This window comes from Salmo salar, chromosome 14 (assembly GCF_965601325.2).
Source record: "Salmo salar chromosome 14, fSalSal1, whole genome shotgun sequence".
Classification (NCBI taxonomy): domain Eukaryota; kingdom Metazoa; phylum Chordata; class Actinopteri; order Salmoniformes; family Salmonidae; genus Salmo; species Salmo salar.
Window position 1 is genome coordinate 17,426,930 of NC_138304.1, and position 17,154 is coordinate 17,444,083.

Genomic DNA, 17,154 nt, shown 5'->3' on the forward strand with positions numbered 1-17,154 from the left:
GTCCAATACCGCCCCTCATCTCTGATTCTTCGCTGGGCGCGCAATACCAAGTGAGCCTATAGGCTATTTAGTGATGTCTCAATAAATGATCTATAGGCTATGAAGTGCATGCTAGGAGAAGCACAGAGCAAAGTTGCATTTCTTAGATAGCTGCTGGCATGGTGTAAATAAAACTACGCTGCATTACACACTGCAATGGATAATCCAAACCTGAGCCCCGGTCCTGCTCTGCTCTTAATGATCAAACATGTCTTTGTGTTCTGCCTAACCAATGGCTGTGCTGTGTAGGCCTACGGTGGCAGTTCAGTAATTTGTGATTAGGTTTAGTCCAAAAAAGGTAGGCCAACTCTGTCTGGGGTGGAAAGGTAGGCCAACTCTGTCTGGGGTGGAAAGGTAGGCCAACTCTGTCTGGGGGTGGAAAGGTAGACTTACTCTGTCTGGGGGTGGAAAGGTAGACTTACTCTGTCTGGGGGTGGAAAGGTAGACTTACTCTGTCTGGGGGTGGAAAGGTAGACTTACTCTGTCTGGGGGTGGAAAGGTAGACTTACTCTGTCTGGGGGTGGAAAGGTAGACTTACTCTGTCTGGGGGTGGAAAGGTAGACTTACTCTGTCTGGGGGTGGAAAGGTAGGCTTACTCTGTCTGGGGTGGAAAGGTAGAATTACTCTGTCTGGGGTGGAAAGGTAGGCCAACTCTGTCTGGGGTGGAAAGGTAGGTCAACTCTGTCTGGGGTGGAAAGGTAGGCCAACTCTGTCTGGGGTGGAAAGGTAGGCCAACTCTGTCTGGGGTGGAAAGGTAGGCCAACTCTGTCTGGGGTGGAAAGGTAGGCCAACTCTGTCTGGGGTGGAAAGGTAGGCCTACTCTGTCTGGGGTGGAAAGGTAGGCTTACTCTGTCTGGGGTGGAAAGGTAGACTTACTCTGTCTGGGGTGGAAAGGTAGGCTTACTCTGTCTGGGGTGGAAAGGTAGGCTTACTCTGTCTGGGGTGGAAAGGTAGGCCTACTCTGTCTGGGGTGGAAAGGTAGGCCTACTCTGTCTGGGGTGGAAAGGTAGGCCTACTCTGTCTGGGGTGGAAAGGTAGGTTTTACTCTGTCTGGGGTGGAAAGGTAGGCCAACTCTGTCTGGGGTGGAAAGGTAGGTTTACTCTGTCTGGGGTGGAAAGGTAGGCCAACTCTGTCTGGGGTGGAAAGGTAGGTTTACTCTGTCTGGGGTGGAAAGGTAGGCCAACTCTGTCTGGGGTGGAAAGGTAGGCCTACTCTGTCTGGGGTGGAAAGGTAGGCTTACTCTGTCTGGGGTGGAAAGGTAGGCTTACTCTGTCTGGTGTGGAAAGGTAGACTTACCCTGTCTGGGGTGGAAAGGTAGGCTTACTCTGTCTGGGGCGGAAAGGTAGGCTTACTCTGTCTGGTGTGGAAAGGTAGACTTACCCTGTCTGGGGTGGAAAGGTAGGCTTACTCTGTCTGGGGTGGAAAGGTAGGCTTACTCTGTCTGGGGTGGAAAGGTAGGCCTAACTTTTAAAAGTACCATGCTCAGATTCCTAGTGACATCTCAAATTTAAATATTTGCAAACAGGGACAGTTTTGTTGCAAACAAGACACACTGATTTGGCATTACAGAAATATAATAAGGTAGGCCTAGCTAGGCCTATTTCTCTGTAGCATCTCCCTTTACACCGCTTGTTAACACCGTTTTTTTTTTTTTAAAGTAACAGAAATTTGACTCAACTAGGACGATGAAATAAGGTAAGGATATAATTTTACAGAATGGGGACCTGGAGGATAATGGAGGGTCATGTTTTTTCAATTTCAGTCAGGGGGAGGGTTTAGTATTGTTTTAAATCTAGTCCAGGGGAGGGTTTAGTATTGTTTTAAATCTAGTCCAGGGGAGGGTTTAGTATTGTTTTAAATCTAGTCCAGGGGAGGGTTTAGTATTGTTTTAAATCTAGTCAAGGGGAGGGTTTAGTATTGTTTTAAATCTAGTCCAGGCGAGGGTTTAGTATTGTTTTAAATCTAGTCCAGGGGAGGGTTTAGTATTGTTTTAAATCTAGTCAAGGGGAGGGTTTAGTATTGTTTTAAATCTAGTCAAGGGGAGGGTCATGAAATTTGTAATTGATTACATTTCAATATTTCTTAGTGTTTTAGAATTAGTCGCTATATATCGATGTGTGTCCAATACCGCCCCTCATCTCTGATTCTTCGCTGGGCGCGCAATACCAAGTGAGCCTATAGGCTATTTAGTGATGTCTCAATAAATGATCTATAGGCTATGAAGTGCATGCTAGGAGAAGCACAGAGCAAAGTTGCATTTCTTAGATAGCTGCTGGCATGGTGTAAATAAAACTACGCTGCATTACACACTGCAATGGATAATCCAAACCTGAGCCCCGGTCCTGCTCTGCTCTTAATGATCAAACATGTCTTTGTGTTCTGCCTAACCAATGGCTGTGCTGTGTAGGCCTACGGTGGCAGTTCAGTAATTTGTGATTAGGTTTAGTCCAAAAAAGGTAGGCCAACTCTGTCTGGGGTGGAAAGGTAGGCCAACTCTGTCTGGGGTGGAAAGGTAGGCCAACTCTGTCTGGGGTGGAAAGGTAGGCCTACTCTGTCTGGGGTGGAAAGGTAGGCTTACTCTGTCTGGGGTGGAAAGGTAGGCTTACTCTGTCTGGGGTGGAAAGGTAGGCTTACTCTGTCTGGGGTGGAAAGGTAGGCTTACTCTGTCTGGGGTGGAAAGGTAGGCTTACTCTGTCTGGGGTGGAAAGGTAGGCCAACTCTGTCTGGGGTGGAAAGGTAGGTTTACTCTGTCTGGGGTGGAAAGGTAGGCCAACTCTGTCTGGGGTGGAAAGGTAGGTTTACTCTGTCTGGGGTGGAAAGGTAGGTTTACTCTGTCTGGGGTGGAAAGGTAGGCCAACTCTGTCTGGGGTGGAAAGGTAGGTTAACTCTGTCTGGGGTGGAAAGGTAGGTTTACTCTGTCTGGGGTGGAAAGGTAGACTTACTCTGTCTGGGGTGGAAAGGTAGGCTTACTCTGTCTGGGGTGGAAAGGTAGGCTTACTCTGTCTGGGGTGGAAAGGTAGGCTTACTCTGTCTGGGGTGGAAAGGTAGGCTTACTCTGTCTGGGGTGGAAAGGTAGGCTTACTCTGTCTGGGGTGGAAAGGTAGGCTTACTCTGTCTGGGGTGGAAAGGTAGGCTTACTCTGTCTGGGGTGGAAAGGTAGGCTTACTCTGTCTGGGGTGGAAAGGTAGGCTTACTCTGTCTGGGGTGGAAAGGTAGGCTTACTATGTCTGGGGTGGAAAGGTAGGCTTACTCTGTCTGGGGTGGAAAGGTAGGCTTACTCTGTCTGGGGTGGAAAGGTAGGCCTACTCTGTCTGGGGTGGAAAGGTAGGCCTACTCTGTCTGGGGTGGAAAGGTAGGCCAACTCTGTCTGGGGTGGAAAGGTAGGCCAACTCTGTCTGGGGTGGAAAGGTAGGCCAACTCTGTCTGGGGTGGAAAGGTAGGCCAACTCTGTCTGGGGTGGAAAGGTAGGCCAACTCTGTCTGGGGTGGAAAGGTAGGCCTACTCTGTCTGGGGTGGAAAGGTAGGTTTACTCTGTCTGGGGTGGAAAGGTAGGTTTACTCTGTCTGGGGTGGAAAGGTAGGCCAACTCTGTCTGGGGTGGAAAGGTAGGCCAACTCTGTCTGGGGTGGAAAGGTAGGTTTACTCTGTCTGGGGTGGAAAGGTAGACTTACTCTGTCTGGGGTGGAAAGGTAGGCTTACTCTGTCTGGTGTGGAAAGGTAGGCTTACTCTGTCTGGGGTGGAAAGGTAGGCTTACTCTGTCTGGGGTGGAAAGGTAGGCTTACTCTGTCTGGGGTGGAAAGGTAGGCTTACTCTGTCTGGGGTGGAAAGGTAGGCTTACTCTGTCTGGGGTGGAAAGGTAGGCTTACTCTGTCTGGGGTGGAAAGGTAGGCTTACTCTGTCTGGGGTGGAAAGGTAGGCTTACTCTGTCTGGGGTGGAAAGGTAGGCTTACTATGTCTGGGGTGGAAAGGTAGGCTTACTCTGTCTGGGGTGGAAAGGTAGGCTTACTCTGTCTGGGGTGGAAAGGTAGGCCTACTCTGTCTGGGGTGGAAAGGTAGGCCTACTCTGTCTGGGGTGGAAAGGTAGGCCAACTCTGTCTGGGGTGGAAAGGTAGGCCAACTCTGTCTGGGGTGGAAAGGTAGGCCAACTCTGTCTGGGGTGGAAAGGTAGGCCAACTCTGTCTGGGGTGGAAAGGTAGGCCAACTCTGTCTGGGGTGGAAAGGTAGGCCTACTCTGTCTGGGGTGGAAAGGTAGGCTTACTCTGTCTGGGGTGGAAAGGTAGGCTTACTCTGTCTGGGGTGGAAAGGTAGGCTTACTCTGTCTGGGGTGGAAAGGTAGGCTTACTCTGTCTGGGGTGGAAAGGTAGGCTTACTCTGTCTGGGGTGGAAAGGTAGGCTTACTCTGTCTGGGGTGGAAAGGTAGGCCAACTCTGTCTGGGGTGGAAAGGTAGGTTTACTCTGTCTGGGGTGGAAAGGTAGGCCAACTCTGTCTGGGGTGGAAAGGTAGGTTTACTCTGTCTGGGGTGGAAAGGTAGGTTTACTCTGTCTGGGGTGGAAAGGTAGACTTACTCTGTCTGGGGTGGAAAGGTAGACTTACTCTGTCTGGGGTGGAAAGGTAGGCTTACTCTGTCTGGTGTGGAAAGGTAGGCTTACTCTGTCTGGGGTGGAAAGGTAGGCTTACTCTGTCTGGGGTGGAAAGGTAGGCTTACTCTGTCTGGGGTGGAAAGGTAGGCTTACTCTGTCTGGGGTGGAAAGGTAGGCTTACTCTGTCTGGGGTGGAAAGGTAGGCTTACTATGTCTGGGGTGGAAAGGTAGGCTTACTCTGTCTGGGGTGGAAAGGTAGGTTTACTCTGTCTGGGGTGGAAAGGTAGGTTTACTCTGTCTGGGGTGGAAAGGTAGACTTACTCTGTCTGGGGTGGAAAGGTAGACTTACTCTGTCTGGGGTGGAAAGGTAGGCTTACTCTGTCTGGTGTGGAAAGGTAGGCTTACTCTGTCTGGGGTGGAAAGGTAGGCTTACTCTGTCTGGGGTGGAAAGGTAGGCTTACTCTGTCTGGGGTGGAAAGGTAGGCTTACTCTGTCTGGGGTGGAAAGGTAGGCTTACTATGTCTGGGGTGGAAAGGTAGGCTTACTCTGTCTGGGGTGGAAAGGTAGGCTTACTCTGTCTGGGGTGGAAAGGTAGGCCTACTCTGTCTGTGGTGGAAAGGTAGGCCAACTCTGTCTGGGGTGGAAAGGTAGGCCAACTCTGTCTGGGGTGGAAAGGTAGGCCAACTCTGTCTGGGGTGGAAAGGTAGGCCAACTCTGTCTGGGGTGGAAAGGTAGGCCAACTCTGTCTGGGGTGGAAAGGTAGGCCAACTCTGTCTGGGGTGGAAAGGTAGGCCTACTCTGTCTGGGGTGGAAAGGTAGGCTTACTCTGTCTGGGGTGGAAAGGTAGACTTACTCTGTCTGGGGTGGAAAGGTAGGTTTACTCTGTCTGGGGTGGAAAGGTAGGTTTACTCTGTCTGGGGTGGAAAGGTAGGCTTACTCTGTCTGGGGTGGAAAGGTAGGCTTACTCTGTCTGGGGTGGAAAGGTAGGCTTACTCTGTCTGGGGTGGAAAGGTAGCCTTACTCTGTCTGGGGTGGAAAGGTAGGCTTACTCTGTCTGGGGTGGAAAGGTAGGCTTACTCTGTCTGGGGTGGAAAGGTAGGCTTACTCTGTCTGGGGTGGAAAGGTAGACTTACTCTGTCTGGGGTGGAAAGGTAGGCTTACTCTGTCTGGTGTGGAAAGGTAGGCTTACTCTGTCTGGGGTGGAAAGGTAGGCTTACTCTGTCTGGGGTGGAAAGGTAGGCTTACTCTGTCTGGGGTGGAAAGGTAGGCTTACTCTGTCTGGGGTGGAAAGGTAGGCTTACTATGTCTGGGGTGGAAAGGTAGGCTTACTCTGTCTGGGGTGGAAAGGTAGGCTTACTCTGTCTGGGGTGGAAAGGTAGGCCTACTCTGTCTGGGGTGGAAAGGTAGGCCTACTCTGTCTGTGGTGGAAAGGTAGGCCAACTCTGTCTGGGGTGGAAAGGTAGGCCAACTCTGTCTGGGGTGGAAAGGTAGGCCAACTCTGTCTGGGGTGGAAAGGTAGGCCAACTCTGTCTGGGGTGGAAAGGTAGGCCAACTCTGTCTGGGGTGGAAAGGTAGGCCAACTCTGTCTGGGGTGGAAAGGTAGGCCTACTCTGTCTGGGGTGGAAAGGTAGGCTTACTCTGTCTGGGGTGGAAAGGTAGACTTACTCTGTCTGGGGTGGAAAGGTAGGTTTACTCTGTCTGGGGTGGAAAGGTAGGTTTACTCTGTCTGGGGTGGAAAGGTAGGCTTACTCTGTCTGGGGTGGAAAGGTAGGCTTACTCTGTCTGGGGTGGAAAGGTAGGCTTACTCTGTCTGGGGTGGAAAGGTAGCCTTACTCTGTCTGGGGTGGAAAGGTAGGCTTACTCTGTCTGGGGTGGAAAGGTAGGCTTACTCTGTCTGGGGTGGAAAGGTAGGCTTACTCTGTCTGGGGTGGAAAGGTAGGCCAACTCTGTCTGGGGTGGAAAGGTAGGCCAACTCTGTCTGGGGTGGAAAGGTAGGCCAACTCTGTCTGGGGTGGAAAGGTAGGCCAACTCTGTCTGGGGTGGAAAGGTACACTTACCCTGTCTGGGGTGGAAAGGTAGGCTTACTCTGTCTGGGGCGGAAAGGTAGGCTTACTCTGTCTGGGGCGGAAAGGTAGGCTTACTCTGTCTGGGGCGGAAAGGTAGGCTTACTCTGTCTGGGGTGGAAAGGTAGACCAACTCTGTCTGGGGTGGAAAGGTAGGCTTACTCTGTCTGGGGTGGAAAGGTAGGCTTACTCTGTCTGGGGTGGAAAGGTAGACTTACCCTGTCTGGGGTGGAAAGGTAGGCCTAACTTTTACCATGCTCAGATTCCTAGTGACATCTCAAATTTAAATATTTGCAAACAGGGACAGTTTCGTTGCAAACAAGACACACTGATTTGGCATTACAGAAATATAATAAGGTAGGCTATTTCTCTGTCTATTCTTAGCCTGTAATTTTGGTAATTTGTGTGGTATTAAAAAAGATTCTGCTAATATATAAAATCACATACAATTGCATTAAATATTTACAAAAGGCAATTTTTTCTTGGACCTACAAACAATATGATAAATTCCTGCAAAGCTTTTACTATAAAGGAGATCTGTCCACCCCTACTCTTGTCCACGGTGGTCTGCGACCCCACAACATTCCTGCATTGCCATGTAATGCTTACAGACAATTACCTTAGATATGCAGTTTTAGAAACTGAAGAACAGTTTCTAAAACTGCATATCTAAGGTAATTGTCTGTCCAAGAAGTGAGGGTAAATGGTAGGCATGTTCTGTATCCACTTTATGTTTTAATTATTATTTTGGGTATAGGGGAGGGTCACTTGTTTTTGTTTTTTTCAAGTGTTAAGGGAGGGTTTAGGTCAAATATATTGTGCTGAGGGCAGGGCCATCCATTTTCATTTCCGAGAGGTCCGATTTTCTCCAAGTAACCCTGATTATAAACAGTGTTCACTCCATAAAGGCAAAAATGTAGTCTGTCCAATGCTAGTCTCACATTGGCATACTTCCTAGACTCATGGGAATGTGAGAGATCGGGTTTTGTCCAATACATGTAGACCTATATGTCATGAAAAGTTGTATAGACATCCTTACACTTTCCTGGTAATAGTGGTTATGGTTTTGTATCCACTCACCCACAGTCCCCAGTGCTATGTATCCAAGGATGACGATGATGAAGATCACACAGCAAAACACGTCTGTACAGCTTCTGTCGGAGAGAGAGAGAGAGAGAGAGAGAGAGAGAGAGAGAGAGAGAGAGAGAGAGAGAGAGAGAGAGAAGGTAAATATCCTTGACAAGGCTTTCAATATTCAACATACCCACAGAGAGAGAAACGATTGGAGAGAGAAATTAGAGTGTAAAGAGAGAGAGAAACAAGAGGAGAGCGATAAGTACCCATCAAGGCCTCGTTCATTATTCTGTTTAAGATCAAACCTCAGCAGAGGGGAACCATGGTGATGATGAGATGTTTTCCAAACGTTTAAATGAAATATTAACCTCAACAATCTGCTGCTATGAATCCCTGTGGACACATCACATTCCCACACTCTCTTTCCCAGGGTTTGGCCATTGGAATGGCTCTTGCAGTGTCTGTACTAGTGTGTGTACCAGTGTGTGTGTGTGTGTGTGTGTCAAGTGCTTACATGTTTCTCTCCAACCGAGGACTGGATATGGTAACATATCCACAATGGGTAGTGTGCATTGTGTTCCGATCCATGATTTGATTTGATTTGAGATAATTGTTAGCGTGGCCTCCAGGAAATCATTGATCCAGCGACCTATATAGTATCATGTTTAATCACAAAGGGGACTGTGAAGAGACAAAGCCATTTTATATATATTGTATTGTAATTTGAACTGTACTGTATTATGTATTATGTCATGTTTCATGTGGACCCCGTGAAGAGTATCTGATGCTTTTGCAGCGGCTAATGGGGATCCGAATAAATACCAAATTAATCAGCTTACATATCAATCGAATGTGTAGAAATCCCTCCCTTGCCTCCCAGCTGACTACTTATCGAGCACTGAGGTAATGTCTGATTACTCCAATTTGATTGGTTGGGATTGACCTCTATCAATGAGAGTTATGCCCAGCCCCTCTCTAACCTGTCAGGTAAGGCCTTCATAAGTGGCAGCGTTTGTTTTGGGCGGAATTTCCACATTTTAGACCATTCCATTGGTCCTTAAGTGAAATCTCCACCCAGCCCAGGGACCGGGCAATACAAAATGAGAGCACCCAGTCCCTTTCACCAGCAGTATGCTTTCATTGGAATGAATGAACCTCAACAGTCCAGGTTAGTGGGTTATAACAGACCATGACTGTAAGGTGATGTGTTTAGGGAATAGTGATCAGGTTGTGATTGGCAGCACTGGGTCATTGAGTTGACAGTGTTAGTATGAGACCTGGTGTTGAGCTGCACAGCAGGCTTTCACAAACACATTGCTCAACGCTCCCCACCGCTTCCTAGTGCTCAATAATTCAGTCTTTAGCTGAGCAGCACTTTTCCCAGATCCAACAGGCCTGCCGAGACACACAGAACTGTACACAAATACACAAGCACCTGCACACAGGTGCACACACGCATACACACGAACAGTCATGCATGCATGTATGGTGCACGCACGCACGCACACACACACACACACACACACACACAGTGTTGAGCCGTGTGAATAGTTTAGGATCCCCATTATCTACTGCACATGCAACAGCTACTCTTCCTGGGGTCCTCATAAAACACACGACAAAGTACAGAACAGTTATAGACAAAGATGTTACATTCACATAAAAATAAATCAATAAAAATTAAACAAACCAAATAACTGAATAAAATAAGCGTTATATATTGGAAAGACACTAAGAAACAACAAAAGTACTATTTACACACAATCCTATTAAATATTCATATTCTTAAATACAGTTAAGCAGTAGTAGTAGTAGAAGGAATGGTCTAAATGACAGGTTGAAGGTTCTGCCTCCCTAGTGATATTGGGTCTGCCCATAGTACAGTAGTTAGTGTTTTCCTGCTCTGTCCTTTCCAGTCCTCTGGAACGACCATGCGTGATGCTGAAAGCATAACATCAGCTAAACTCAAGCAGGGAGAGAGGGAGGAGGAGAGGGGGAGGAGAGAGAGAGAGAAAGTGTGTGTGTTTGTGTGCAGGATTGTGGATGTTTGTGTGCAGGCTTGTGGATGTTTGTGTGCAGGTGTGTGGGTGTTTGTGTGCAGGCTTGTGGATGTTTGTGTGCAGGCTTGTGGATGTTTGTGTGCAGGTGTGTGGGTGTTTGTGTGCAGGCTTGTGGATGTTTGTGTGCAGGCTTGTGGGTGTTTGTGTGCAGGCTTGTGGGTGTTTGTGTGCAGGCTTGTGGGTGTTTGTGTGCAGGCTTGTGGATGTTTGTGTGCAGGCTTGTGGATGTTTGTGTGCAGGCTTGTGGGTGTTTGTGTGCAGGCTTGTGGGTGTTTGTGTGCAGGCTTGTGGGTGTTTGTGTGTGCGAAATAAAGTTGGAAAGATAATACTTTTTCAGAATCAGGATTCTAAAAACCCTGAGGACAATAAAATCAACTCAGAGTAGCACACATTGATAATGTCCCTATATACACTACCGATCAAAAGCTTTAGAACACCTACTCATTCAAGGGTTTTTCTTTATTTTTACTATTTTCTACATTATGGAATAAAATTGAAGACATTACAACTATGAAATAACACATATGGAATCATGTAGTAACCAAAAAAAGTGTTAAACAAATCAAAATATATTTAATATTTGAGATTCTTCAAATAGTCACCCTTTGCATTGATGACAGCTTTGCATACTCTTCGCTTTCTCAACCAGCTTCATGAGGTAGTCACCCGGAATGCATTTCAATTAACAGGTGTGCCTTGTTAAAAGTACATTTGTGGAATTTCATTCCAGGTTAATGCGTTTGAACCAATCAGTTGTGTTGTGACAAGGTACAGAAGATAGCCCTATTTGGTAAAAGACCAAGTCCATGTTATGGTAAGAACAGCTCAAATAAGCAAAGAGAAACGACAGTACATTATTACTTTAAGACATGAAGGTCAGTAAATACAGAACATTTCAAGAACATTGAAAGTTTCTTCAAGTACTGTTGCAAAAACCATCAAGCGCTATGATGAAACTGGCTCTCATGAGGACCGCCACAGGAATGGAAGACCCAGAGTTACCTCTGCTGCAGAGGATAAGTTCATTAGAGTTAACAGCCTCCGAAATTGCAGCCCAAATAAATGCTTCACAGAGTTCAAGTAACAGACACATCTCAACATCAACTGATCAGAGGAGACTGTGTGAATCAGGCCTTCATGGTCGAATTGCTGCAAAGAAACCACTACTAAAGGACACCAATAATAAGAAGAGACTTGCTTGGGCCAAGAAACACGAGCAATGGACATCATACAGGTGGAAATTTGTCCTTTGGTCTGATGAGTCCAAATTGAAGATTTTTGGTTCCAACCGCGGTGTGAGTGAATGGATGTGCATGTGTATTTCCCACCATAAAGCATGGTGTGGGGGTGGTTTGCTGGTGACACTGTCTGAGATTTATTTAGAATTCAAGGCACACTTAACCTGCATGGCTACTGCAAGATACACCATCACCTCTGGTTTGCGTTTAGTAGGACTATCATCTGTTTTTCAACAGGACAATGACCCAACACACCTCCAGGCTGTGTAAGGGCTATTTGACCAAGAAGGAGAGTGATGGAGTGCTGTATCAGATGACCTGGCATCCACAATCCCCCGACCTCAACCAAATTGAGATGGTTTGGGATGAGTCGGAGTGAAGAGTGAAGTAAAAGCAGCCAACAAGTGCTCAGCAAACAGTATGTGGGAACTCCTTCAAGACTGTTGGAAAAGCATTCCAGGTGAAGCTGGTTAAGAGAATGCCAAGAGTGTGCAAAGCTGTCATCAAGGCAAAGGGTGGCTATTTGAAGAATCTCAAATCTCAAATATATTTTGATTTGTTTAACACTTTTTGGTTACTACATGATTCCATATGTGTTATTTCATAGTTTTGATGTCTTCTCTATTACTCTACAATGTTGAAAATAGTCAAAAAAAAAAAAAACTTGAATGAGTAGGTGTTCTAAAACTTTTGACCGGTAGTGTATTCAAACAAACAACCTGCAGAGTGCAGTATCTATCCTTCAGTATGTTCCCATCTATCTCCCTCAGAGTGATACAATAGACAGGGTTCCCCAATTACATAGTTAGAAATAATTTGTACACTGCAAATTGACCGCAAGAATCCGAAACAGATATAGTATTTGAAAAAAAAACAGAATTTCAAAAATTGGGATACGATCATATATGCCTCTCTATTTATACCTGGGAATACTTGGTTACAGATTTCCTAAATTAAAATCACATTTAGCTTATTTCCTAATAATTTTTTAATATTTTATGTCCAAGAAAAATTATTTTAAAAGATAAAATAAACCTGCGACCTGGCCAAGATAAAGCAAAGCAGTGCGACAAAAACAACAACACAGAGTTACACATGGGATAAACAAATGTTCAGTCAATAGCACAATATAAAAATATATGTACAGTGTGTGCAAATGTAGTAAGATTAGGGAGATAAGGCAATAAATAGGCCATAGTGGCAAAATAATTACAATTTGTCATTAACACTGGCGTGATAGATGTGCAGATGATGATGTGCAAGTAGAGATACTGGGGTGCAAAAGAGAAAAAAAATAGATAACAATATGGGGATGAGGTAGTTGGGTGTGCTATTTACAGATGGGCTGTGTACAGATACAGTGATCGGTAAGCTGCTCTGACAGCTGATGCTTAAAGTTAGAGAGGGAGATATAAGTCTCCCGCTTTAGTGATATTTGCAATTTGTTCCAGTCATTGGCAGCAGAGAACTGGAAGGAAAGCCGGCCAAAGGAAGTGCTGGCTTTGGGGATGACCAGTGAAATATACCTGCTGGAGCGCGTGCTACGGGTGGATGTTGCTATGGTGACCAGTGAGCTGAGATAAGGCGGGGCTTTATCTAGCAAAGACTTATAGATGACCTGAAGCCAGTTGGTTTGGCGACAAATACGTAGCGAGGGCCAGCCAATGAGGACGTACACGTCGCAGTGGTGGGTAGTATATGGGGCTTTGGTGACAAAACGGATGGCACTGTGATAGACTACATACAATTAGTAGAGTGTTGACAATTAGTGTTGGAGGCTATTTTGTAAATGACATCGCCGAAGTCGAGGATCAGTAGGATGGTCAGTTTTACGAGGGTATGTTTGGCAGCATGAGTGAAGGAGGCTTTGTTGCAAAATAATAAGTCGATTCTAGATTACATTTTGGATTGGCGATGCTTAATGTGAGTCTGGAAGGAGAGTTTACAGTCTAACCAGACATCCCAGGTATTTGTAGTTGTCCACATATTCTAAGTCAGAACCGTCCAGAGTAGTGATGTTAGTCTGGCAGGCGGGTGCGGGCAGCAATCGGTTGAAGAGCATGCATTTAGTTTTACTAGTATTTAAGAGCAGTTGGAGGCCACAGAAGGAGTGTTGTATGGCATTGAAGCTCGTTTGGAGGTTTGTTAGCACAGTATCCAAAGAAGGGCCAGATGTATAAAGGATGGTGTCGTCTGCGTAGAGGTGGATCAAAGAATCACCTGCAGCAAGAGCGACATCATTGATATATACAGAGAAAAGAGTCAGCCCGAGAATTGAATCCTGTGGCACCCCCATAGAGACTGCCAGAGGTCCGGACAACAGGCCCTCCGATTTGACACACTGAACTCTATCAGAGAAGTAGTTGGTGAACCAGGCGAGGCAGTCATTTGAGAAACCAAGGCTATTAAGAATGCGGTGATTGACAGAGTCGAAAGCCTTGGCCAGGTCGATGAAGACGGCTGCACAGTACTGTCTTTTATCGATGGTGGTTATGATATCGTTTAGGACCTTGAGCGTGGCTGAGGTGCAACCATGACCAGCTCGGAAACCAGATTGCATAGTGGAGAAGGTAAGGTTGGAATCGAAATGGTCGGTGATCTGTTTATTAACTTGAAGAGGGGGATGACCGCGGCAGCTTTCCAATCTTTGGGGATCTTAGACGATACAAAAGAGAGGTTGAACAGGCTAGTAATAGGGGTTGCAACAATTTCGGCAGATAATTTTAGAAAGAGAGGGCCCAGATTGTCTAGCCCAGCTGACTTTTAGGGATCCAGATTTTGCAGCTCTTTCAGAACATCAGCTATCTGGATTTGGGTGAAGGAGAAGCCTGGACTAGAAGAATTAACAATAATAAACATCTGCCTGTGAGCTCTATGATAAGAAGCGACCATCTCAGTTTGAAGGGTGATGGACAACTTATTGAGATAAATCACCAAGACAGTCACCTCTCAACGCCGTTCTGCAATTTATGTGTTGCCTTTCAGGAGTTATCGGCACACAAAATGTTGTTTTATATATCACTGCCTCTGAACCAGTCATGTGTGTGGGGGGGCCTGTGCTGTTCGCTTAATCGCTGTCATAAATTCAAATTTCACAGGAGAATTTAGGAAGGAGAGCAACAGTCAGAGTATGAGAATTGATGTGACCTGGGATTCAATAGCCTGGTCCCTGATCTGTTTGTGCTCTTTTGCCAACTTGCGGCAATCAGTGACAAGAAGTCGGAAAGGTAACACAAACAGATCTGAGACCAGGCTAGAGATTCAATAGTCGACTGGTTTAATCTGCGGCCATCTTTAAAATCCCATCATTAAACGACTCCACATCTCTCACTCAAAATAGACATTGAATTGACTGAATTAATGTCTCTGGTTTTTAATTAAAACCACTGATCCATTCCTACAGGACTGCTTTATGTCTCTGAATAGGAACTTGATTAATGATTCTAACAATGGCTGTGAACGGTAATGAGAAGATGGCAGTTGGCACCCTGAGTGAAATATGGGCTTGAAATTATAACTGCACATAACAAAGCAAATCTATATTTATGAGCTCAAAAAGAACAACCAGACAAAAGTGTCCCCAAATAGGCCTAGTCAAAGTTTTCAGCATCTTTGAGCTACTGTAAATGATTGGATAAACAGACTGGAGGAACAAAAACTATTCCTCTTCTGTGTGGCGAGCCAGAGAAAATATATGGTCAGCAGCAGAACTAGTAAATGGGTGGAGGTGTGTGTGGTGGGTGGGTTCCATACGTCTCATCCTTGACAGGAACAGAGTGTGTTCTTAGAGTCGAGGGTGGGGTGGGGGGGCAGAACTTGACAAATAGAGGGTCGCTAGCTGGCTACAAACCCTTCACTTCATCATGTCCACTCATTGGTTTTATAACAACTTTGCAACACACTGCACTTGTAAGTTTGAACACGGATATCATAAGGACATGAGACAGTCATTAACCAGCACTTACTTATGAAATAGCAAGCGACCCAAGCGGGTATCTTGAGGTATGAGTGTGTAAGACTCTCATAGGTAGCTCTCATTATACAGGTGGGACTCTCACTGTTTTAAAGGTGAAAACTAACTATATTCTAACACAGCAAAAGGTTTAGCAATACACATACACAGCTTTTGAAAACTTTTCAACATAGTCTTAATCATCTGGGGAGGATCTCTGTCTTGCTGAAACATATCTTTAAGAAGATATCCACTGAGCCCTGAAATTGCTGCTGGGGTGAAAACACTGATACAGAGAAATCCTAAAAGAATAAAATAGAACAACACTTATTGTGTAGCTATAAAAAGCCTGGTAATTTAATCATTAACTCCTGTGTAATTTTTGCCACCACAAGAGCTTCCACACACACACACACACACACACACACACACACACACACACACACACACACACACACACACACACACACACACACACACACACACACAGAGAGGATCTATAATTACATCTCTGCAGCTCCCTACTCTGACTTTAAGGGAAGCCTTCAGTAAAGGATCAATTAATTTTTCACATTCTCCATCGGAATAACTGTAATAATGTACTCTTACCCAATTAAGAACTGAAATATACTTTCCCTCATCTGCTAGCTAAGGTGTTATTTATCGTCAATTGAGCCTTGTGAATATAAGCTGATGAATAAACAGTTGAAGATGGGTTGATGGCAGATCTGAGGTCTGTGCACCCACACCGCTCTTCAAATCATACAATTAGTCCTAATACATTTCCATTGACAAACACTCAAAATAAAACCACAAAGATGACTACCATCTCCACAACACCAATCCTCCAGCACTGTCCCACCATAACAATCAACCACCCAGACACTTTCATTTCCCCTCTCTTTTCCCCTGGATAGGTTTTGTCAGTGACGTCTAATAAAGGACTTGAAGTGTCCTCGTTGCTTATTTAAACATGCCACTCCGCTCCACTCCTTGCCACCCCTGTCTGTCTGGGCTAGTGGGGCTCTAGCCGGTTGACCTGGTCCCTGTTCCAGCTGGTTGGCACTGCAGCCACACTGATTGCAGTCAGTCAGTCACCTGAGTCTCTAATAGCCATCGATTTCCTCCCTTTTTTTCTCCCTATTTTCTCTGACAGGCTTTTAGCTGTGACACTGTCAGACGGGAGAGAAAAGGCTCCTGTCAGGTTTAATGCTAGGAGATGGGTAAGGAAGGGAGGGGTCTGTATCATCTGTGAAGGTTGGAGAAGGAATCTCAAATGTTTGGGTTTGTGATGTAGTGGCAAAGACATGTATAATATGATTGGTATTAGAATAGAACGTTTTATCTCCATGGTTAATAGTCTTTCTGTCTGAGGAGATTTGTGCGTTTCCAAAGCACCAAATAATTCTATTAAATTCTATGGATTAATATTTTGTTATTTCACCAAAGGATCATCTCTTATAATATCTGAAATGCAAGTTAAACACTGGGTCTACACTGACATTTCACAGGGTCTGTATGAGAATAGGCTTAACTCACATTCAATATTAGCTTGAAAGTTAATGGCTATAGCTTATAAAGGTAATTTCCATTTTCAGTTCAGCCAAAGCAGGGATCAGAGCAGACCATGGGCTCTGTCTCAAATTACACCCTATTAGTTCTTATTATTAGCGCACTACTTTTAAAGGGTAAGGGACATAGCCCTTCATTCATTAAAATATGATGTTTTATATCAAATCAAACACTACTGTCGATATGGGCAGTTCCATGGTGACTGAGTCTTTAACATTGATGTGTGGTACTAAAAGTTGTGTAGTACATCACCAAAGCCCTAAAATGTGAGCAGTACATCACCAGTGGGACAGCCCTTTGGCAGCACTCTCATTTCATCACCACTGCTAGCTAATAGCAGCAGTATAGTGAAAACACTCACCGTCTGGAAATGGGATCACACATAGCAACAAGCACTCAGTGCCTCTCACAAATGAAACAAGACCCACTGTTGAGCTGTGAAGGCAAAAGCAAAGAAGGCAAAAGCGGGAAATTACCTGTTGCTGATTGGTCCTCTGAATGTCGGGTCAAACTTGCGTGGTTCTCCTGAAAAAGAGAGGTTTGCACATTAGTCAAAGTGATACGAAGAGTAACG

The 17,154-nt window shown here is 45.5% G+C and overlaps 1 protein-coding gene across 3 annotated transcripts in view; it reads right to left on the bottom strand.

Annotated features, from left to right (window-relative positions):
- The window catches only part of LOC106568882 (choline transporter-like protein 5-A), a 114,273-nt gene that overhangs the window by 37,853 nt on the left and 59,266 nt on the right, over positions 1–17,154 (bottom strand). For all 3 annotated transcript variants that reach the window (XM_045693975.2, XM_014139663.3, XM_045693973.2), the window contains exons 2-3: positions 17,057–17,105; positions 7,765–7,838 (exon numbers count right to left, since the gene is read on the bottom strand). In XM_045693975.2, the coding sequence (XP_045549931.1) occupies positions 7,765–7,838; positions 17,057–17,105 (123 nt within the window). The remainder of the gene's footprint in view (positions 1–7,764; positions 7,839–17,056; positions 17,106–17,154) is intronic.